Below are 25,422 nucleotides of genomic sequence, written 5' to 3' on the forward strand. Positions count from 1 at the left end.
TTGGAAATGGCAAGGTTATGTATTCTTGTAACACTGACTAATAATTCTAACATTTTAATTTTTCCAGGAAATGTGACTATCTGATTATTTCTTTATTCGTCTAGTTGAATTAATTTGCTTGGTTTATTATTGTACATGTTGATAAGTCTTGAATGTTCTTGACAAAACAATTTTGAAGAAAAAATTCATCTGATTACATGTCATTTATCCAATTAATCTTAATGCATGTTGATATTTATTGAATATTTGTTAATATTAGTATTTTGTTCAACAGCCTTGAAACATTTATATCATTATTTAAGTAAAATATCAGTTTAAAGCATGTACATGTACTATAAAGTAGATATGTTGCATTACAGTGTGTGATTTTCCTTTGTTCAAGATGAAATCATAAAATGGATGGTTTAATTGGAATTTAATTATCTTTATATCATTATTGAATAGAAAAAACATTAATGTATTGCATAAGTAAGTTGATGGAATGTACTTATCAAGGGAATCGAATATACTTACTGAGGGAGAAAATATTCTAAGACTAAAGATTGTGTATGGTTACAGGTAGGGGCCATACCTGAGAAACAGTATGATGACGCCTTCACCATACAGTCAGTGGAACCAGAGTTGGTGGAGATATTTAACTACATGGCTGGCATGGTACCCTTTATACAGAAACTTGTCAAGGACGTAAGTACATGTATACTCTAAGTGTATATGTAAATAACACAAGGACATTCAAACTCATTTACATATCTAGGGTACCAAATGCTAAAACTTAATCTTTGCAATTTTGACATTTGATAAAAAGGTACAATTTTGATTTACTGTTTATATTTAATGCATGTATATAAGTACACAAATCTAACGTCTCTATATCAAGAATGCAATTTGATGTTTCTATGTCAAATATACAAATTTGGCCTCTATATATATATATATATACATTGTATATATATGCCAAGGACACAAATATGTACTAAATATTGATTCACAGATTTGACCTTTCTATGTCAAAGACACAAATTTGACCTCTATGTCAATTCACAGATTTGATCTTTCTGTGTCAAAAGACAAAAATGTTACCTATCTATGTCAAGGACAAAAAATTGACCTTCCTGAGTCAAGGACACTAATGTGACCTCTATGTCAAGGACACAAATTTTATCTCTTTACTAAGAACCTGACCTACTTTTGTCAAAAGTCATGTGTTAGGTATGGTACATGTAAACTTTACTCAGCTAGGTCTGATCAGGTCTAGACCTAGCTGTATGATAACTCCGATCCTGTCAGCAGGTCTAGTTTATGAGACTGTATACAAATTGATGAATTCACTACAGTCAGCCATGATAGTATCAATTATCGTTCATGTAGTTGTTGGGTGTCAACAATTTTTTCATTGAAATTTGTACATCATATTATATGTGAATATACTGTCTGACTGTCGGAGCATTAACAGGGAAGCAGGGACACATTAATATTTAAAGAAAAGTAAAAAGCCAACTCCAATACCTGTCATGCTGTTGTTAGGATGTTGAATATTTTATTGTGCTGGTATTATTGTACATAGTTAATATGGTATACATCGTTATTCGGAGGACCGGAAATATTATTCATTCTGCTGACTCTTGTTCTTTACCTGGTGCCTATATGGGGCATGATCAGCCTGTCACGGTTGGTCAAGTAAATGAACGCAGGTGGTCCCAGGGGTACAGATATTGTCACTACTGTGGTATACAGTACCTGTCAATTAGACTTTCCGTCGATATCAATAAAAACCATTATTTCTATATATTGATAGGTCGTCCTAGCAATATATCAGACATTGTTTGAAGACAAGGTTTATATTGGCCTCCTGATGTCTTTTCTCCATCTATATCTGTGAAATACCAGCAGTGTAGGGCAGAAGATAATGTTCATGTTACATTTATAAATTTGATTTGGCAAGATTTTAAAATTGCAGAAATGTTTTGAAATAATAAAAGAATAACAAAGAAAAATAAAAAAAAAAAGCTTAAAGCTTCCATGGCTCAAAAAATCACAAGCACTGCTGAACATTCCTAGAAGAAGTTTCCACAAGTGTTATATAGAGCATAAATATCTTTCATCAATTTTATACATCAAACAATATCCAGAATATTTTATCTCAGTTGGATTTAACTGTCAAAATTTTTATGTGAAGGGAAGGGAGATAACTCATGGTTATACCATTGATATGAAAATGGTTCCACTAGCATGGCTTATGTGAAATTACAGTGCATTTTCTGGTACTTAAGCATAGCATAGTGATAGAGGGTAAGGTCTGGAGAGGTGATTGATAAAAGAAAATCTGTTGTTTGAAGGGAGTAGCCATTGATAGCAATGGCTGTAAAAAGGGACCATTTATTCAAAAACCAAAATATTTTCCCCCTCAAATAAAAAGATAGATATTTTGACCTGAGTATTTGACCATTTCCTTTTTTTAGAAATTGTTTTTCTTTTCTATTAAATCATTTAAAAATTGTACCATTTATTTCATTGCAGAAAAACAGTGGTTTGACACTTAATGCTAAAATGGCCCATGACGCCTTAACTGTAAGTAAATATAAAAATGTACATCAATTTGACTTGAGAGAACTTAAATACATTTTGTGTCTATATACTTAAATAGTTAAATTAAATGTCATTTTGTGACTAAGTACAGTTCATGTACACTATTATGACGTTTGCTACCCTGATTAAACTTTCCAGGCCTTGTCTGAGATGAGGGATTTTATGATTGTCAACAGCGTACCAAGCAAGAAACGCCAGAAGCTGATGAGAAATCTCCGGGTATGTAGATAATCAGTGCTTGATTACTGGAAATGCTTTCTTTCTTTTAAACATTTCATAGCATAAAATTTCAGTCGCTGGTTGCTGTTTTAGAGGCTGTATTGTTGAAACAAGGGCATTTAAGATTTGGCTAGTCCCCTTAAATTCCAGAAATATTACTACCCATGAAAATGGGAGGACTAAATATTTCCTCTCCATCTGTCTATTACTAATGTACGTAATTGTTAAGATTATTGCCGCTCTAGTGGCTTCAATCTTTGAGGGATTTGGATCAAACTTCACATAATGATAAAGGACCATAATATCTCGGACAAGTTTGAGATTCAGGGTTTTGGGGTCAAGGTCACTGGTACTATTTTTAATGGGAGCCAGTATACTTGTTTTGATGAAATGTCAGAAAAATTGATGCAATGAACATACTGGACATGTCTTTATTCCTGTTCTGTTTTGTAGATTGTGGAATTACTGGTACAGCTGTTACAGACACCTTTTAGAGGCAGTCCAGACCAGATGTATGTATTTACAAGCTTACTGCTAGAACAGGTCAAGTTAGAGACTAAATTTTTTTTCGATGATCTAAATTTTGTGATTTTACAAAAAATTATGTTTAATGGAATTCAGTTTTCCACAGAAGTTATGAAACAGATCATTCTTTGTTCTATTACTTTTAATTAAGAGGTTTGTATTTTACCCTTTGAAAATGATAACCTGTTTTTGTGTTATAACTCTCTAATAAAAAATGATCTATAAGAATATCTATATGATGTTTAGTGATGTTCATTTCAGTTGCTGACAAAGATTGAAATGTAGTCAAGAAATTTTGATTTAAGCTATATTCTTCATTCTTGAGAATTACTCAGGATTTGGGATTTTGAAATATACCGCAATATAATACTGATGCTCTAAATAACATGTTTAACGTTGTCCATTTAGAAAATGTTTTATTTGACAGTCACCTGACGAGGATATTTGTAGAGGCGTATGATGTCCTATACACCTACCTTATGGGAGACAGCAGGAAAAATGAACTCTACATAGCAAAATACATTGACTTCTTCCTCTCACAGTTTGAATACAAGGAGGTAGGTTAAAATACTGTTATATAGAACTCGTTGTTCATTGCATGTAGACATTTCTTTGTCGATCCACAAATTTAAAAGAAAAAAGGTATAAAAAAAATTCTACTCAATGTTGGATATTCATGGAAACTTGTGAACGATGTAAAGCTCTTTGATTTTTGACTTTGATGTCTAGAGATCTTCAATTAATTTTCTGCAAAATTGGTTATAATTACTCATTTTGACATTTTGATGAATTTGAACAAAACTAATGGTCTGTTACAGGGCCAGATTGGTCTGAATGCTGCACATATGGTGATGGAACTGATACGAGACAACAGGAAGATTGTGGACAGGATATCGCATGAACATATCGATAAATTTGTGGAACTTCTTCGCAGGGATAAGGTAAGCATACAGTATATTGAATTAACATAATGATAAAAATCGTGCAACATCTTTACAAAGACAAGGTAGGTATGCAGCATATTACTTTGTAAAAGCACCAACATTAAGTGAAACTTTCAGAAAGTTTTCAAAATAATGTGAAAGTTATTTTTTATCGAAATTTTTCAAATTTTTGATTTATGGTAAAATAACTCTGAATGTTTTTTGTTGTTTTATTTTATTATAATGTGATTTGAACAGTTGCTGGGTTGATTTCAGAATTACCGATACATGTTGTCCTATGATAATGTGATATTGAACAGTTGCTTGGTTGATTTCAGAATTACCGATACCTAGATCTTCTGAGCGTCCTGTGTGTCTGTGATGGGGTATCAATTGCAGACAACCAGAAATACATTACTGAGGTCTGGCTGATGAAGGGAAATCGGGTAAGTTGTTTATTTTGGAACTGAACTGTCCATACTTTTGGGGATTTTCCTAGCCTTTCAGATTGACAAAAATGTTTATGTCAATGGACGCCAGCATAAAAAGGACAATTTTGTGAATTTAGGAGTCAAGTAAAATTGAGTGGTCAAAATAAAGGTTTTTTGAGGGTCAAGGAAAATCGTGACTTTTCACTGATTGATACCAACATAGGCATAAATACAGGTGTTATATTGCCAGATGGAGCGACATTTTTTCTATGGCAATATTTGAAGATATCCAACAAGTACTAATTTGCATTTAATGAAAGTTAATTTTGTAATTCCTCTTTGAAAGGCTTTTAATATTTCATGAAAGTATTCAGTGAAATATATATTGAAGTGGTAGCTATGGTATTTTTACCAGCTACCTTTTGGAACCCCTGAATATATAATGGTACAATCCTTTATCTGTATATTAAATACATATAAAGGGTTATAGCATTATATAATTAGGGATTTAAAAAGAATCCGATGAGACATCTTAACAAGCCCTAATGGCCAACACAAAAACTTTGACTGAAAACAAAGGGAATAGACCTACGAAAATGAAATATAAAATTTATGATTTATGATTTCTTACTGACATGCAAAAGACATCGATAAGCTTATTATCCTAAAATTGTTTTGTCAAATAAATATCATAACCACGTTTGTGTTTTTCAGAACTGTGTATTCAACACCGATTTGGGACAGAAGATTGGGAAGGTGCAGGGAGTCGTTTATGTATCTACAAACATGTGTAAAACTTGGATGGAACTTGCTGATTTTGCTAAAGTAAGACCCTGTTAAAGTGTCTTCTTGTTCACCGAGTGTGAATTCAGAAAAAAGGGGCTGCAAAAGAATTTCATTATGTCGCATGATTTTCTTCGTGTGCCCTTTATAATTATGAACTTAAGATTTTGCAAAATCTTTTAATTTAATGTAATAATTAAAGTTAAATTAGAATGATATCAGATCAAAGCTAGATTACTTATTAATTTTTTCCTTGAAATGCGTTGCTAGATAAAAGCTAGCTTATAGCTCTATTTTGCTTGTGATTTCGAGCCACGTCTTTCTTTATTTGAGCCAGGAGAAATATTTTCTGGATAGTTTAATTTAAAGAAGATAATTTTGATTGATTAGGACTTAAGAATATTGCATGTTATATAGATTTTGTAAAATGGTTTATCATATGTCGTACAGGACGTGGAGGATGATGATGATGATGTAAGATTTTACATATATACTGTTGTCTCGTTGTACCTGCTGATACGCCTATCGTTGTTGTTTCTATGTTTAGTCGAGTTTAGCTGAAATAGTGAATGTTTAGACTGCACTAGATTTGGGCATCACTTTAATTATTATGACCAATTAACACAATTTCTCATCTGATCGACAAGCGATTATTGATTAATCAAGGACAGAAAGAGAAATAAAAATGGAGGGAAATATGGCCTCTGTTATTTTTAAGTGTCTAGCTAGGCGTTAAAATATTTTCCAGTTATTCTTTTTGATTTATTTTAAAATCCCTTTTCAGTAATTTTGTTTGGTTGATCACTTTAAAGTCTGATGTCTCAACTCTTGAAAATTTCCATGTTTAACCATGATAGATTACAGAAAATCATACTGGATTAGTCATATTCTGAGATAAAGTGACCTACCATCGATTAAATCAATACATTGAAATAACAATAGATATCACTGACAGAGATTGTGTAATATAAAAAATAGTTATTTGGACAGTCCCGATGAATGGATATCCTAGAAAATTCTTTCACTCAGAACTGACTTTAAATTTGACCTTATTCCTGATCTTGAAACTAAATTGAATTAATATGCTTACTTTGTTTCATGGTGATACATAAATATGAGATTAAGAATATCAGAAACAGATTAAATTAAAGATGATCTGTCTTTTTCTAATTAAATATAATTGGTGATTCAAAAATAAATTCATTTCAAACATATTTTTTACTCAACTATTTTCAGTTCAAAATCATTGCATGTGTCTGTTGTGTTTTTAAGTAGTTAAACAATATTAGAAAGGTTTGCCCATTTTGTGTTTGAGAAAAGTTTTGTATATCCGTGTTGTGTATTCAGTGTAGCTATTTTCTTTCCTTTGTATCAAAGGGTTACAAGTGAAACACTGATGTTATGCTGTCACAGACTCTGGGGTTTTTGGAAAGGGGACAGTCCCTTTTACCATACACCATACTTTTGATCACAAAACATATGAGGCTTGGGGAATTTGGTAGTAGAGTAGAAAAAACTGAAAACTGACCAATTCTTGGGCAGTAACACATTTTTTCACCCTTCAGGTTTCAGATGTTCCTAATGTTTATACCCCTACTTTGTGAAGCCCTAGACGGTGCTAGTATGCCTCTTCCATAAATGATCTGTGTCTTATAACTGGCTATAGGATAAAATTTGTACTACATGTCTCCTGAATCCTGATGAATCCTGCAGAAGATTTAGGTTTTTAAAACCAATGACCATAATACATACAGCTAGTCAGAGTTCAGTTGCTAAGTTGTTATACAGCAGGTCAGATTTCAGTTGCTAAATTATAATACAGCTGGTCAGATTTTAGTTGCTATTGCTGATGGTCAAGATAAAGAGTCAAAGGTCAGACTGGACCTTTTAAGAGGGGTGAGGTCATATACAAGCAAGCCATTGCTCAATTTATGTCTATTTTGATCAATTTAAACTCCAGATCCCCTTATGTACAGTAAAGATGAGCATTGCTGTTAATGAGAAGTAGGATAATAAACTAATTGGTGGTCAGATGGTGTAGCGTTTTTTTCCCTGATGACTTGGGATTTCTCAAGATAGTTCTCAAGATAGTTCAGATTCTTTCCAACATAACACTCTTTGCACGGTTCCCTCCGGGACAACCAGATTGATTTGTTAAAGTTGAAATAACTTTTTTCACAATTGTTGTAAAATAAATAAAGTTTACATACATCGTAATTTGTTTTATTGCAAACCTTGCTTTTATTGCCCTGAATTTGTCCAGAATTACTCCAAAAACTCTTAATGTGAATTGACTTTTGTATATCACAACCAGATTAGGATTGATTAAGCTTGGCATCTTGGTGACTAAAATCTGTCATCTTCATCAAACAAATGACCATGCAGTGCACTAGCAGTTTTAGTTACTCTAAGAATCATTATTTAGCATAATTTTCGTTTATCAAAATAAAAACTTATCATTGTTGAATTATATTTATATAATACTTTAGAGAATCACAGGGTATATATATCAATATTTCAATTCCAACTGTTTGATTTTCAGCGACATGACAATGATGAGACCTACCTGTTTTTAGTCCACCAGTTAGAGCTGTTTGGTATGCTGTGCCATGTAAGTCGGCCTCATTTTACTGTACTCCATGCAGAAACTTTAACTTCTAGACTTTATATCTGGTCATTGGTGATGAATATGCTGGCTTTTAATAACATTATTATGTTCATGATGCATGGTTATACTGTGAACATGGTGGCCACGGTGGCCGAGTGGTTAAGGTGTCCCAACACTTCCTCATTAGCCCTCCACCCCTGGGTTGCAAGTTCCAAACCCACATCGGGCAGTTGCCTGGTACTGGCCATAGGTCGTGGTTTTTCTCTCGATCCGGCTTTACTCCACCTCCAAAACCAGGCATGTCTTTAAATGACCCTGGCTGTTAATAGGACGTGAAACAAAATAAAACAAACTATGAACAAAGCTCTTGAAGTAATTAGGTTTATCTTTAAGCTACTATATATTGCAAACTTTTCCTTTCTGTGCTTACTCAGATTACGTGATGGAAATGATTTCCATACATTTTTTTTCACAATTTATCATATAAATAAGTCAATTAGTATCCAGCCAATTAACAAAAATAGAGTGGAAAATAAAAATGGTTGAATTATTACAATTGTATGCACACTACTTAATTATATGAGATGTCTGTCATGTTATTTTAGATATTTATGATGTATTTCAGGGCCAGAACGACTTCTCCATCCAGGTCATCACAGAACAGCTTAATTACCTGACCTGGGAGGAAGCATTCACTTGCCTTAGTGACCATCGCTTGCCCGACCAGCTTCGTGCTCAATACTGTGACCTCATCATCAGTAAGTAACCCGAGTCACGATTGGTCAAGTGGCACATGGGTAATGCACTGGCCTTCACCTAGGTGATCAGGGTTCCCCGGTCAGATTGAAATGTCATAGTCCATTCAGTCGTTCATTTAAAGGACTTGCTTATTCTATTTCCCTAATCGGGGCCCTGCTGTTTCAGCTCCAGGAAAGAAGAGTGTGGGAAGGGGGTCACAAAGAATACTAATAGTGAAATCATTGATCATCTGTGAAGTCATTTCATAACCAAGTAGTAAAATTTATCAGTTTTCAAAAATAATTGATAATCAGTCAATGACCACAAATCCATATTGAACACTATAAGATGTTACATGTCTGCTATGCATCAAATTTCCAGCCAATTTTGGTGAGTTGATATCATAAAGAAACTATAATATTAGTACATCACATGACGGAATGCTGTCTTCCCATTGGCTATACACGCCTCCAGCTCAGGTACTATGCCATCCCTCGACAACACTATCAGATATATAGTGCCCTCAAAAAAAGGCAATAATACATAATTAGCTGTATTGCTTGTTGGTCAACTCATAAATAACTGTAATATTAAATTTTGCTAATTTACATTTTCAAGCATGTTTTAATGTTATAATAATCTCTATATACTTTCCATTGACAGCCATGTTTGTTGACATCGGCGACAACCACTCCGTGATTGACCGAGTAAAGCTGTCCTACATCTACGATGAGATTGACCAGTTTGAGGTAAGTGTCCCTAAGTAACTTGCTAACTTCGTCATGACTAAGTTTATACTGATCTGTAATATCAGGTCTTCCTCCTGTTTAATATCGCTAATAAGTTATCTAAGGTGAAGGTGTTCTGTAGGTGTTCTATAGTAATCACAGGGGTTTGTCTGGTAATGACAGGGGTTTGTCTGGTAATGACAGGGGTTTGTCTGGTAATCACAGGGGTTTGTCTGGTAATCACAGGGGTTTGTCTGGTAATCACAGGGGTTTGTCTGGTAATCACAGGGGTTTGTCTGGTAATCACAGGGGTTTGTATGGTAATCACAGGGTTGTCTGGTAATCACAGGGGTTTGTCTGGTAATCACGGGTTTGTCTGGTAATCACAGGGTTTTGTCTGTTATCACAGGGGTTTGTCTGATGATCACAGGGTTGTCTGGTTATCACAGGGGTTTGTCTGTTATCACAGGGGTTTGTCTGGTAATCACAGGGGTTTGTCTGTTATCACAGGGGTTTGTCTGGTAATCACAGGGGTTTGTATGGTAATCACAGGGAATTGTCTGGTAATCACAGGGGTTTGTCTAGTAATCACAAGGGTTTGTCTGGTAATAACAGGGGTTTGTCTAGTAATCACAGGGGTTTGTCTGGTAATCACAGGGGTTTGTATGGTAATCACAGGGGTTTGTCTAGTTATCACAGGGGTTTGTCTGGTAATCACAGGGGTTGTCTGGTAATCACGGGGGTTGTCTGGTAATCACGGGGGTTTGTCTGGTAATCACAGGGGTTTGTATAGTAATCACAATTTTGTATGGTAATCACGGGGGTTTGTCTAGTAATCACAAGGGTTTGTCTGGTAATAACAGGGGTTTGTCTGGTAATCACAGGGGTTTGTCTGGTGTTATCAAAGATGTAGGTGCTCTATAGTAATCACAGGGGTTTGTCTGTTCACACTTCGCTTTCCATCAAATTTTCTGCTAATATTTCTGATGTTTCATATGATAATGCATAAGCATCTATGACCTTTTTTCAGTCTAACTTTTCTAAGGTCATTTGGTCACAGGTCAAGGTCAAGTTTTGCATCTATTGAGGTGTTAACAATTTCAAATGTCAAGGTCAAATATTGTATTGGTGACCTGGTAGATATTTTGTTATACATTGTATATCTGCTGTATGAAGTAAAGTTAGTAAAGAAAGGAATTAACTGAACAATTGTCAAGCCCATCAGGTCAAAGGTCAAACTTACTGCCATCTTGAATTTCTAAGCAAAAGTTAGGAGGATTTGCATGCTTTTGATTGTTGATATTTGGGTATCAGTCAGACATTTGAGAAGGCTTCTGCTGACCTATATTTGTATACATATATATATATATATATACGTATATCTAATTGCTTATTTCTGTATTGATATAACACTACAGTATCTTGTAATGCTACGAAGTATTAATCTGTATATCTATTAGCTCAGTTGCATATATATCTTGAATGTGTACATTAATCTTGCTGCGCATCTTGAGTATGTATTAATATAAGGCTAAAAGGTTTATAATTGAAAGCCTTCATTTCTGTCAAGGGAAAAATATTGAAATAGTCATCCTCAGTGCTGCAGGGGTTCTGTTTACTTTCGCATTCTGTACCCTGGGAATATGTAATTGAATGCTCTGAAATTTGTTTCGTGTCTTCTGTTTCACCGAAAGCTAAAGTCAACATAACCCGTGGAGTATTGATAATTTAAAAAAATCTGACATATTCTGAAAAATAAAAAGCATATATTTTAATTCCTATGAAAATTTTGGATGGAAATCAATGACATTTTGCAGGATGCTCGCAGTCCAGAATCTCGCGCCCGAGATTCTCATGCCAATGCTACCAAACGTCCCAATCGACCTCTGAGTCGTCGGGATAGTGCTATTAGGTCGTTCGGATCAGCTCTTAGAAATAATATTCTTCGCCCTCTTAGTGATGGAACTAAGGCGTTAGTCGAAAGCCATATACAGGATGACACTGTCCTGGTAAATGTTTGTACTTTGAACCTAATATAACTAAACCACAGCAGTTATCACAGTTAGTTTGGAATGTGCCACACGATCCCTCTCCATTTCTGGACATCAAGCTATTATAGATGCTACTAGATCTAGACCAGCTTGCATGAATCTCTAACTATATACATGTAATCAGTAGTTTACCCTGTATAACTTAATTTGGTTTCGGAGTTTATGAGTGTTTATTGAAAATGTATCTAATTGTTTGCAGTTTTTCATAACCGATTGTGAATAATTCCAGAAAAGTACAATCAACTTCAAAAAAAAAAAAAAAAAATGCTATAAAAAAAAAAGCATTTAAAAATTGTTATGAAAAAAAAAAAAAACAAAAAAAAAATCAGTCATTCTGAATGACAAAAAAAAAACAATTGCAAAAAAAAATAAAAAAAATAAAGATTGTTATGAAAAAAGAAATAAAAAAATTATCCAGTCTTTCTGAACGACAAATTTGAATTGGCTATAGTTACTATTAATATAAGCCTTTGTTACCTACCTTCCATATTTGTGTTTTATTGCTTATGAACATTCGGAGATTGATATCACTTTCAGTGTGTCACTTGTCCATGCGGCTTCAATTTAATATTAGAAGCAATCCCCACTATGATTGTGTTTCCATCCAAAATTTTCTCAAGGGAAAAAAAGTTTTCTTTTAAATCTACTTTAGGTTTATGATATATTGATTATATGATTTTACACGGTTAGCCTTGAAATTGCTTGAATTTCAGAGCAGTGCTTCAAAGGTCTGCAGTTTTGTTTTTGTTTTTAATTTCAAAAAAGTCATGAAGAAGAGCTTGAATTTTGAAACTAGTTATGAAATTTTACTGAAAATGCTCATTCTTTTTCCTGATTTAAACATTATATTGTTGAAACAGGCTCCTATATGAGAAATTCAACTAATGAGCTCTTCTTATGTTTTTTCCCCTGTTGATTGTAGAATGAAAAATAAATTTCATTTCATTTTGAACATGAAAAAAAGTAAATTTTAATGTGAATATTGATTTTGTAGGTAAGCAATAGCAATGATAATCATTAGTTTATGAGTAGAACTGGACTATGTTTGCATAGTTTTTTGTCATCAACATTTACGATTCTAGGATTACCTTGTCATTCTTTTTGGAGTATTAAGTACTTAATGTAGGGATTTTGATATTTTCTCTCTTTTCAATATGAGGAAAATTGGCTTGAAAAAGGTCAATTGACCTTTACCAACTACGAGCAATTCAATGATTTATTAAATTATTTGTTTCTTGACCCTTTATACACTGAAACATTGAAATTTCTCAATATTAAAATTTTCATACCTTTTGGGACAGTTTTCCTTATCAAATCTTCACAGTTCATATATGAATTCCGTAACCAAATCCAGAAAATAACACTGCATGAATTTAAAGCTGTATTCAGTAAGCTAACCTGGAGAATTTGTTATACGGAATAGAATACTTTCTATACGGCACTTTATATTAACATGTGTGTTCTAACATCGTCAGCATGATTTTGTGGTAAGTATATATGTAGATACTGACTAGTTAGCATGTACATATGTAGCTATATATTAGCAAGTATTTGCGGTAATTGTGTGGTAAGCCTTGCAGTATGCTTATAACCGTGTATGATTTTGTGCATGTAATGATAAAAAATATTAGTCTGGTATGGTGTGTTGTACATATGGAGGGTATTATACACAGTAATTGTCAACTTTGACCCCTGAAAATTAAATCACTATATTATAAGCCAGTTATTTTCGCTTGTCAACATTTTTTTGTGATTTTCATTTAAAATTTGAGAATTAACTTTCAAAAATAGGGAAAATTTCATCCCTTTAAAAATTAATGGCTATAATGCTGTAGCCAAAGTAAAGGTAGGTTGTAAAATTTCAGGGGAAAAAAAAGAAAAGAAACATTTGAAATACAGAATTGCCCCAAAAACTATCCGGTACATTAGCGTTAAACTTTTAGGAAGTAATTGCGTGTTGCAGAGTATAACAATTCTGTAAATCATCAACCTCTTACTGTAAAATATCAATGCTAGATGTGAAAATTGTTCTGAAATCTCACAAGAGGTTTAAGAGTAAACTCTCATGGATACCACTCTACTTATGGAAATCAGTAGAACTTGCATGATTTTTTTTTTTTTTTTTTTTCATATACAATTCTTGTTTGTATATATTATATATGAATTGGGCTATGGTATGATATGACTTTGCTGTAAAGATGAATCTAATGTTGTGATAGTGCTGTTGTTTCCTGTATTCTGTGACATGTCTTGTGATTCTGTTACTTGTGTTATATACATCAGTTTGTAAACAGTCTTGTGATATTTCAATGTATTATTAGCATTGTTGTGAACCAACCATCCCGTCCTGCTTGCTAGATTTGTCTCCCTTTGCCATAGAATTATCTCCCTTATATCCATCTGAAGGTTTTGGTGTAATAGTATCACACTGTTAAACGTTTGAAAAGAATATAAAAAACAACATTTGGTGAAATACATGCATTTAATAAAAGGGGATTGTGAGTTAAAATATATACACTATATTTACCTACTGTGTTTTAAATGAATGGATAAAATTCAAAGTTTCACAATCAATTGAAAAAAAAAGAGAAGACTTTTGATTGATTTGATTCAAATTACAAATTTTCAAAAGTAGTTTTTTCCTTGATAATTCCAGGCCCCATTCCCAAAATGCTGATAACATTATTATACAGTCAAACTTGTTAGCGGACACCCTTATATAGCGGACACCTGTCCATAACGGACACTTCCAGGAATCCCCAATGAAAATCACTATATAAATATCATGTATATAGCGGACACCTTCCTAATGCGGACAGCGGACACTTATTTTTGTCCGTAAAGTTGTTTAAAATTCCGTATAACGGACACGTGAAACCATAGCTGGGTTGATATTTGTGTGTAAAACGTTTCTAAATAACAAGAAGAGCCTTAATTACTCAATTCCCCTGGCAGCAATGCTAACTTAGGAAGCCACTTCATCAGTCACTAATTGTCCTGTTACCTGTAAGTTGCTGTAACAATGGGCAGTAATTACAAGAGAGTGACCGATCGCCATCGGCAGAGGTGTTTGTTTACTCAACCTCACCGGTGACAGCTAAGCTTAGCCATTCAACCATAGCCTAGACAACAAGAATGGTCAGGTGGTAATTAAATCATTATCAAGACCAACAAAAGAGGGACAAAGCAATAGTTATGTCTGTCATAATTGTTTTACTTACAAAATCAACCGTACGCAAATCTGACAGCACATGGTTGTTAGCCGCCATTTTCTCACACTCGGAACTCCTCGGAATATGACTACGTAACATATGAAGAACAGCTGAAGAGTTCCGAGTGTCTTTGTATACACTATACTAATTGACTGAACCAGAAAACGGTATTTATTAAATTAAATCCCTACATGGATTTCAGAAAATAGGTCTCAAATAAATGCTGAGGGATTATAATTATCAGAGGAAAATGCATTATTTATAAAGAGTTAATTTTGTAATAGAAAAGATATTTCAAGCATATCTATTTTCCAAAATATTGAGGATTAATGAAAACTGTTTTACTATGATAAGAATTATCTTTACTTTTTTTTTACAATGTTGAGTATTTGTCTGAATAGATATTCAGTATAGTATGATATTGGGAAGATTTTTTTAGAAACTATAGGCTTAATATAAATTATTAAAAATATCAGCTCTAATTTTTGTGTCAGATGAATGATTGAAAATTAATTAATTAAGCATTTATCTTTAATTATTTGTCTTTTATTCATTTGTTTAAGTGTTTAAATATAATAAATCAGGAGACATATAGTGTACTATGAACAGACTTTGGTTTGTTTCTTCCTTTATAAGGGACATAACTCGTTGAACCTCTATATAAAGGACACCTCTCTATAAAGGACACTTTTGCCTTGTCCCTTAGGTGTCCTTTATAGACAGGTTCCACTGTAATTAGTTGTTCATTAATTGCCATACTAAATGTCATTATTATTGATTATGTATAGTTATCAAAATTAATGCTTCAAATTTTCATTTCCTGGTAGTAAAAAAATTGTTACTTAATCCATTCCACACCATGCACACAATTACCTAGTATGTAATACAGGTTAGATAAAATGCCTTTCTTTGAATTTTTAGCTTTATTTGTAGTAAATTGAAATCATTTAGCTAGTGCTGATTTTTGTATTAGCCTATTTATATCATAGCATATTTATAAAAGAAAGTATATAATAATTTTGGTGAATATACAATAATTGATGTATTTTTTGTGTGCCTGTTTTCATATCTTAATAAAATAGATTATAGGTCATGCAAATGTTTATAGTTTTAAAAATTAATCATGGTCTCAGTTGGTACCTAAATATTGATAAAATGCTCTACATATATTAGTATGTTTTATATGCCTGTCAAAATTTGTATTATTGAGATGTCATTTTTCGACTCTTTGAAATTTAGTATGCTTTCTAACCATTATATGTACATGTGGTTGTGTTTCCATGAAAGGAATTTTGTTTTGACACTTTTTTAAAAAGTTATTTCCCTTGGTTTATTTCAGTTTTTGATTTTGGAATGGGCACAAGTTATGCCCTTGATGTATCCTTGTTTTTTTTGTGTTTTTATTTATTTTTAATTTATTTTTCTTCTAAATAACAGATAAATAAATGTATCAATGTTTTGTTTAGTTCACTGACATTGTTTTATCTATATTCATTTTTTTTTTTTTTTTTTAATAACAGATAAATAAATGTATCAAAAATTTGAAATTTATCTAATGTTTTGTTGAATTCATTAACATTGTTATATTTCTTTGTTTATGTAACCAAATATCATTATTTCACAATCATCTTAAAAGATTATATATAGATGTGCTGTCTATATGTTTTTTTCTGTATCCCCTTACGACAGGGAGTTCCCGATACTGTACTTTAAAATGTATCTCCTGGAAACTGTAAACATTTTAACTGTTTTGTAGAAAATCTCTGATAATGTAATGTTATATGTTACAGGATGCCATAGACATCACACAGTCCACCACATACAAGTACTTTCCATCTATCAGTGACTGGATCTCCAAGTTTCTCAACAAGAATAGTGACATGACGGCCTCGGAGATCGGAAACAACATGTTGGTGAAACAAGTAAGACCATCAGCAGATATATTCTGATCAGGATTTGCATGTCAACAAAAACAACATCATTAGGTTCTGTGGAGCATTCAGAACTATTTTCTGTTCAAATTAATACTTTTAATCCTTGATTCTCCTTCCTCTAAACATAAGTACTTTAGACTTATCTTCTAAACTATTTTGAGAGGTGTAAAAATCGCATATTATTTTGGGTACACATAAAAAATGAATATTTTGTTTGCCTTCTAAGATGAACTTGCCCTTTCTTTGAAGAACATGACTGAAATGAGGACGTATATTTTCTGTTTTGACAATACTCTGTAAGTTATTATCTTGTGACATCATCTTGATGTATAGTCTGAAACAGATTGATTCACCTTGTGTAGGTTGTAAATATGTTTGTACTGTAACAAATCCTTTGATTGGTCCATTTATTGTAAGCATATCTTTTTTATGTTACAGGTCCTTCGATTGGTCCATTACCTTGTGTCCTTTGGATTCTACTACAAATCTGAAGACATAAAGAAGTTAATGGGGCCTTTGATGAGTCTAATTGATGGACGGAATGACAAGCCCTACCCAAATGTCATTGGTAAGATAAGTTATTAATAATGACATCTGTCTGTTCGTTCTTCTGTCCATCAGCGCTTTGTAGTGGTCAAACATTCTTTAAATAATTGTTGGCTACCATCTTGGAAAAAACACATTATTTATCTTACCAGGTAGCTCATAAATATTAATTAACAAAATTAACAAAAACAAAAAAAAAGGGTCACAATACTACAAGAATCTTTCACAGAAAATTAGATCATAGCATCAAAGGTCAAGGTAAAATTTTATGCATGCATATCCTTAATGGTTCATCAGGAAAAAAAGGTCAAATTATGTAACTCCTAAATAAAAGCATTTTATGATGAATGATATCAATCAAGATTGGTAAAGAGAAACAAATATAAAAACGAACTGCCTAACAACGTTTGGACACCTAATTAGGTCCTTCTTGATCTGCCAGAGTGATTCTATCTCTGTATAATGTACTACAGGTAAAGAAGGTGAGGAAGTGATGAAACACTTCAACCATGTTGGCCGATATGAGAGAAGTCCAGAAACTCAGGCAGTAGTGGATGCCAAGTGTCAGTAAGTACAGGGGTCAAAGGTCATTTGGAGGGATAGGGAGACAAACTGAAAGTACACAGGTCAAAGGTCATTTGGAGGGGAAAGAAGAGGAACTTCCAGTACAGGGGTCAAAGGTCATTTGGAGGGAGAAGAACTAAAAGTACAGGGGTCAATGGTCTTTTGGAGGGGAAGGGAGAGAAACTGAAAGTACTGGGGTCAAAGCTTGTTTGGAGGGGGGAGCTGAAAATACTGGGGTCAAAGGTCATAGATAGGGAAGAGGAACTGATGTACATGTTTCCAAAGGTCTTTTGGAGGGGAAGGGGGAGAAGCTGAAAGTACAGGAGTCAAAGGTCTTTTGTAATAACCAAGTGAGTGATGCAGGCCCTCTAGGCCTGTTGTTTTAATGTGTAAAGCTAACATTATGTACTACACAGTCATTTCTTGGAATAACTCTTGTATCACCTACTACTTTACAGGGCTCTTGGAGTGCTGAACCTATTCTTCAACTTCATTTTCAATTTGAGATTGGAGGTAAGTTGATACCAAGTAAAGTCTACATATACAGACATTTCCCTGTCAATTACATGTTGATTCACACTTTCTTGATCTTCATTGAGTTACCACCTTTTCTCCAGGAAAATTTTATTGTGTATTGAAATAACTGTTTACCAGGTTTTATGAATAACTAAACATGCATGCATATAGATCGTGATTTACCTGGATCAATTTTAAGTATAGGCTTGACACATGACCTAGTTTGAGGGTTCCTCTTGTGCCTGCTGTCAACAAAATATAGTGTTACGATTCAGTCTGGCAATGTTATGGATGTACAATTGGTATATTGTTTGAGCCCATGCTCTGGTTATAAACCATTAAGGGCATACCTTGTCTATAATTGTCCTTCCTTTTACAGGTTGCAAGTAGTTATACACTGAAGTCAAACAATGAATGGTATAATGTAGTTGATGAATTCTGAAATGTAATACATTTGTACAATTGAAAACGACAAAACACAACACTTTAAAGTTAAAACTTAATAACTTTTTAAAACTTAATTCTTAGAGGGAAAACAATTGTGCTGTAAAACTTGATAATCTTTTAAAACTATAAAAAAAAACCACTTCAAAGTTAAAAACTTGATAACCTTTTAAAACTTTATTCTTTGTTTAGAAAAAAAATTGTGTTGTGGAAATGTTGTTTTCAATTTTGTTGGAATTATTGACTTTTGTGAACATTTGCAAATTAATTTATTGCAGTGAGATATTTGAAGAGTGTTATAGTTTGTAAATATTAATTGTTTGATGTTAGTTAGGTAATGTTAATTACATATATTGATCTGAAACATAATTGTTGAAGTAAAATGTATTCGACCAAAGCTAATACTTGAGAAACATAGGAGCCTTTGAAAGTGATTAGTGTCTAGATTTTGCTGTGATGAACTAACATGGAAGGGTTTAATTACAAGCTGAGACTGCATATTTTTTTCAGATTTTAATTTTTATCCGTTCTTAAAATAGCTGTTAACAGCTCTCAATACATATGTGTCCCAAAAGTTGATCACTTAAATGAAAAGGATATTATTTGAATCGGATATAAGTTTGAGGAATGTTAAGATTTTGCACTGGTTTTTCAACTTTAAATGTTCTTACGGCCTATTTTCTTAAATAGGGGTGTGTTTTTTGGCAAAGAATATTCTGCCCTTGTCAAAGTAGTAGTGGTTAATTTTAACAGAATTATTAATAACAACACTGAGAAAAGGCATTTCAGGCAGATCCTCATATCGTTTTTCTTTGTATTTTTAAAAAGCAGAAAACAATTAGAAATGTTTAATTATATTGATGCTATAAATTTATACCAATATTAAAAATATGATACATCTTTACATTTTATTTCCAGAAATTCATGAATTTGTTCAAAGATACACACACTCAGGCAAATCAGACATCTGTTCCGGCACCAGAGCTTGGTGCTCTCTTGTACGAGACATTCGACCTCAGCAAGAACTTGGGGTAAGAACGGAGAGTATATTAGACCTACCTTCTGCCAGATAAAATTCTTATTATTAAGTAAAAGTGTCTTAACACTTCTATAACCTCTATGATTATTAGCTACATAGACATGTAAACAAGGTATATATCGTGTCTTTAGGCTCGTAGATACAGGGGTTATACTATTGTGTAAAATAGACATCAGCCCAGTTATCTCCCCTTTTTTCAATTTGAATGTGAAATTCATTGATAAGAAATTGAATTTATATTAATGTATTCAAAGATCTTAAATCATCTTTAAGCTTTTTTGATATTGTCAAATGCCTATTGGTGTTTCGTTTGTGGAAAAAAAAAAAAAAAATCAGACAGTTACTGAGGAAATTTCCAACTTTTGTTATTTAAGAAGAAGAAAAAAATGCATTAGTGTAGCCCCTGGAGAAATAATAGGACCAGAAATTATAGTTAGAAATCTCGCAAGTTGGTATACCTAGATAATATATTTTAACATGTATATGCTAGATTTAATCATTGCTATTGCTAGCTACCCATTAGTACTAACTGGTACCAATGACCTAGTTTTAGGCAGGCATGCAACAGCCAGTTGATTTCTATAGAATTTACATTCTTTCCTTTCAAACATTTTGATGATTAAAAAATAGCCTTATCTATGTATGATGCACAATGGTTTTGTAGTACCAAAGTTAGTACCAAAGTTAGAAATCCGTAAGTATGAGTTATCGCCCAAGCAATTGACTTCTGTGTCTGATTAATACACATCCCTCTTCTCAATTTTTAACTTTCATGTGAGAATAATTTGAATTATACAGGAAAAAGTGATGTTTTAACATGAAAGATATATAATTGTCATTTGTTGTAATATTCTCTTTTGGAAGTACAGCCATTAACACCCAATGACACAAACCCCTTAAATTTCCCCTTAATCTCCTGTTGTTTTCCTATTAGTTTTCCATTAAAAGAATATTAATGGTCATTAGATTGATAATCATCCCATTAATATATCACCATTAAATTTTAATATTTTCCCAATTCATAATTCATACATTTTTGATGGTTTAGAAATAATGATATACATCAGATTTATCAATGCTTATTTTACCAACAGATAATTTCTAAAATCTTGGATTTGTAACTCTTTTTTAGCCCACCATCATCAGATGGTGGGCTATTCAAATCGCCCTGCGTCCGTGGTCCGTGGTCCGTCCGTCCCTCCGTCCGTCCGTAAACAATTCTTGTTATCGCTAATCCTCAGAAAGTTCTGAAGGGATCTTTCTCAAATTTCATATGTAGGTTCCCCTTGGTGCCTAGTTATGCATATTGCATTTTGAGACCAATCAGAAAACAACATGGCCGACAGGTAGCCATCTTGGATTTTGACAATTGAAGTTTGTTATCGCTATTTCTCAGAAAGTAATGAAGGGATCTTTCTCAAATTTCATACATACGTTCCCCTCAGTGCCTTGTTATGCATATTGCATTTTGAGACCAATCAGAAAACAACATGGCTGACGGGTAGCCATCTTGGATATTGACAATTGAAGTTTGTTATCGCTATTTCTCAGAAAGTACTGAAGGGATCTTTCTCAAATTTCATATGTAGGTTCCCTTTGGTGCCTAGTTATGCATATTGCATTTTGAAACTAATCAGAAAACAACATGGCCGACAGGCAGCCATCTTGGATTTTGACAATTGAAGTTTGTTATCGCTATTTTTCAGAAAGCACTCAAGGGATCTTTCTCAAATTTCATATGTATGTTCCCGTCAGTGCCTAGTTTTGCATATTGGGACCAATCCAAAAACAACATGGTCGACAGACAGCCATTATCGCTAAATCTTAAATTTTATATATAGCTTCCCCTTGTTTGAAAAGTACTAGCTATAGAGGGCTGTTTCTGAATTTACACAGATTAGTAAGACTTAGAAGAAGGGAAAAGTAGAGAAAAGATCAATCTGACATGGAACCTATGAAGATCATTCAATGGTGGGCGCCAAGATCCCTCTGGGATCTCTTGTTTTCTATAAAATTATTGTGATTCTGGAAAATGTTCTCAGTTTTGTAAAACAAATACTTTATTATATTGAAAACTGCCCTTTGATTATCAGACACTTTAATTGGTGAACCTTGTACAATATCTTTTTATTTTACAAAAAAAATAAAATAAAAAAAAAAATAGGTGTTCTTGATATCTTTTGTTCTTCAGCACCAAATTGGAAACTGCCAACGATAGGTATTACTTTTGTAGAACATTTTGTGAATTAAAAATGTATGGTGTTCAGAATACACAATCATGACTAATGCAGGTAGCCCAGTTTTAACAGGCTTTTCATTGGCTTTGATTGCTTACAATATGTATCTTTATCTGTAGTCGTTTTAAGGGCGTAATGAACTGTACTTAGCTGATATTTTGAAATGGCTACTGGTATGGTATCTTTAAAATGGCTGCCGATATTGTTTCTCTTCAAATAATCAATGTAGAGTTTGCCTTTTGAATTTTGTGGTTTCTCTAGCAGAGTAGATTTAAGGTTTCATGGTATCTTGGTATATGTAGAACTTATGATGATGTTGTCTATCTATTTCTGCTGAATTGATGATCTAAATGTCTAGCTAAGAACTGTCAAATATGAAATTATGTTCATTGGAACATCATAAAGGGTCGTCTAGATTCTTAGTTTATAGCATAGACATTTTTGCTTATTGACAAAAATCTCAAAATTTCGAGAAAACGTTCTTAAAAAATTGGATTTTTGAAAAATTAGAACAGGATATTCTCTCTATCAAGAGATAGTTTTCCTTACCTATTCATGTAAGTCTGCTCCATTCCGCCCCTATCCCAATCCCCTCCACCCACCTCTACCCCTACTCCTATCCACATCCTAACCTGATCACTAACACATATCATTGAATATATACAATACATCCATTGATAAAACTTCACAAAGCACAATTATTTGAAGATTATAAAATAAATTTTGGCAGAATTACCAGAAAGTACCCTGAGGTGACATATTTCTTCACTTAATTAAAAGTGCAATGTAGCATCAGAAATTTTGCTGATATGTATACAGGTTACGAGTTAAGTCTTAATTCATATGTGGCATTCATCATCAATAAATATATATATATAACATCTATATCCAATGATATTATCACATTTATGATGATTTCTCCTCTGATGGTAAGGATTGTGCAATCAAGTCATCTTCCTTGAGATCAAGTTGGGTCAGGATTTATGTTGGTGATTATACTGATTTTAAGGTTCGTTATGAAGTTTGTCATGTGTATGACATTGTTAATTGAATGTAAATAAAAGGTAAGTGTTAGAGATCACCCTAAACAGTGTAGGTGCAAAAATATACCTCTTTTTGGCTCTGTGATTAATAGCAAATTATCTCCCTTAGAAATGACTTAATTCCAAGTTATCTCCCTTGATAATGATGAAATAGCAAGTTATCTCCCTTAATAATGACGAAATAACAAGTTATCTCCCTTAAAAATGACTATAATAGCAAGTTATCTCCCTTAAAATGACATAGCAATCTATCTCCCTTAATAATGACTATAATAGCAAGTTATATCCCTTAAAAATGGCTTAATAGCAAATTATCTCCCATAAAATGACTTATGTCTCCTTAATGTATAAGCAAATTACAGGTCTTCTGCTTGGTAAATAATCATGTCCCATGTGTAATGGTGAATTGAATGTAAAATACAGATCGCTTGGAGTTGGTGAAAGGGGTAAATCGTAAGTGTGGAAAAAGCTATCTGTATATATATGTATATATCCATTCAATTGTTGTCTTCTGCATGAAAACATCTTTTGCCACTGATATACAGTTTGAAAGTTTTCACGGATCATTTCTCTTCTACTAAAAATCTATGATTAATAACAGATTCTGTTTGTTCTGACTTGGGCGGAAGTTTTGAAAGTAGTTCATGAATACATCGCCAGAGTTTGGTGTGATTTGGTACACTAAGTATTATTATAGCCTGTTCCACTTGCTCCTGGCAAAAGGTTTTCTGGATCCTCGCTTGATGAATCTTAAGCATGATATAAATAATTTCAGAAGTATTGCCTCACCTCAGATGACAAGGGCTAGATATCCTGACTGACTTATCTCCCTTTGTTATATTATATTAGATTATCTACACTACAGTACATTTTGTATATCGTTTACAATATCCAATGGAAGGGAAAAAAATTGGGGGGGGGGGGCTTTGTCAGACAACTTTAAGCACAAAAATAGCATATGTATACGTCAATCAACACTACAATATTAACTGCTGATATATAGTGTGCTACAAAACCTTCAATAAACATTTCATTATTTTAGGATTTTAGTAATGATACATACAAAAGTGATAGACAATCTTGTCTTTTCCTAAATAGTTTGGGGGGGGGGGGGGGGGGGGGATTTATGTAGATAAAAACATCTCCTACACTTTATATTTCATGTAGGCACTCATATATTACTCATATCACTAACACAGGGCATACACCACCAAAAAGATTAGGTTTAGGGCCAGGGTCCAACAATTCAAATCTGTTTACCTTTCTTCTCTGAATTTTTACTGGTTTTGATAAATTAACCTTGAAGCTAATATTTTGCTGCATATTCAGTGTAATTTTGAACTATTCTAGAGTAACTATTTTTTCTTTAAACTATATTGGCTTACATATATAACTTACCTATTTTCTCTCTTCTGACATTATTTAGAATTGATTATAATTTTCTCTATGTACTTATTCTATTTTTGTTAAACGATTTTTAAATCAATTCATTATTAACCTATAATCCTTTCGGATTTAATTTCTCAGATGGGTATTTACAGTATTTATTCAGAAATATGCCCCCTTCTTCATTTTATCAATTTTAGAATAGTGGGCTAAAAATGGTTCACAATTAAACCAATCTTTATAGCTAAACTTTTACTCTAGTCAGGATTAAGGGGCTTATTTGACGATGAATACAGTACTTCACTTTTACACTGGGGAGGGGGATTATTTGATGATGAATACAGTACTAAACTTTTACACTGGGAAAGAGGGCTTATTTTAGAATTAAGGTTTTATTTCCATTGCATACTAATGCCTACAGCTTTTTTGAAATTTCTATTCAGAAGATTCAAATAATTTAACTCGGAAAAATTCTCTTATAAACCTCTCTGAGACATGCTTATATTTTCTGCTAACTAAGGACTTATTTTACAATTGTATAATGTAAATTGTCAAGAAGGCATCACGGATATGTCTGAAGTCAGGAAAAATATAACGAATTTCTCCCTAAATTGGAGCGAGTTGACAAATATGCTATTTATGTTAAATGTGTATCCTGTTTCCTTTCTAACATGTACAGTATGTAATTCTCTGATATATTTACTTCGTCCATTTGCTGTTCTATCACTTCTTCCTTCGTCCATTTGCCGTTTCGTCAGTTCTCTCTTCGCCCATTTGCCGTTCTGTCAGTTCTCCCTTCGTCCATTTGCGGTTTTGTCAGTTCTCCCTTCGTCCATTTGCCGTTCATCTCCTCACAATTTCATCACATTGCTGTACTCTCTTATATCACCATTATATAACATCGCTTTC

At 33.1% G+C, this 25,422-nt stretch overlaps 1 protein-coding gene across 21 annotated transcripts in view; it reads left to right on the forward strand.

Moving 5' to 3' along the window:
• LOC117342976 (inositol 1,4,5-trisphosphate receptor type 2-like) overlaps window positions 1–25,422 on the forward strand; it is a 141,615-nt gene that overhangs the window by 54,075 nt on the left and 62,118 nt on the right. For 14 of the 21 annotated variants that reach the window (XM_033905290.1, XM_033905287.1, XM_033905289.1 and 11 more), the window contains 19 exons: window positions 559–684; window positions 2,518–2,568; window positions 2,725–2,805; window positions 3,259–3,317; window positions 3,758–3,887; window positions 4,149–4,271; window positions 4,592–4,699; window positions 5,399–5,509; window positions 5,918–5,941; window positions 8,010–8,078; window positions 8,701–8,833; window positions 9,477–9,562; window positions 11,359–11,550; window positions 16,595–16,726; window positions 17,177–17,306; window positions 17,758–17,851; window positions 18,307–18,361; window positions 19,727–19,839; window positions 20,512–20,541. In XM_033905290.1, coding sequence (XP_033761181.1) covers window positions 559–684; window positions 2,518–2,568; window positions 2,725–2,805; window positions 3,259–3,317; window positions 3,758–3,887; window positions 4,149–4,271; window positions 4,592–4,699; window positions 5,399–5,509; window positions 5,918–5,941; window positions 8,010–8,078; window positions 8,701–8,833; window positions 9,477–9,562; window positions 11,359–11,550; window positions 16,595–16,726; window positions 17,177–17,306; window positions 17,758–17,851; window positions 18,307–18,361; window positions 19,727–19,839; window positions 20,512–20,541 — 1,847 coding nt within the window. Of the gene's footprint in view, window positions 1–558; window positions 685–2,517; window positions 2,569–2,724; window positions 2,806–3,258; window positions 3,318–3,757; window positions 3,888–4,148; window positions 4,272–4,591; window positions 4,700–5,398; window positions 5,510–5,917; window positions 5,942–8,009; window positions 8,079–8,700; window positions 8,834–9,476; window positions 9,563–11,358; window positions 11,551–13,067; window positions 13,080–16,594; window positions 16,727–17,176; window positions 17,307–17,757; window positions 17,852–18,306; window positions 18,362–19,726; window positions 19,840–20,511; window positions 20,542–25,422 lie in introns of all 21 variants that reach the window. The other 7 variants (XM_033905298.1, XM_033905303.1, XM_033905293.1 and 4 more) reach the window with 5 other exon arrangements.

The sequence above is a fragment of the Pecten maximus genome, chromosome 14 (genome assembly GCF_902652985.1).
Source record: "Pecten maximus chromosome 14, xPecMax1.1, whole genome shotgun sequence".
In the NCBI taxonomy this organism is placed as follows: Eukaryota; Metazoa; Mollusca; class Bivalvia; order Pectinida; family Pectinidae; genus Pecten; species Pecten maximus.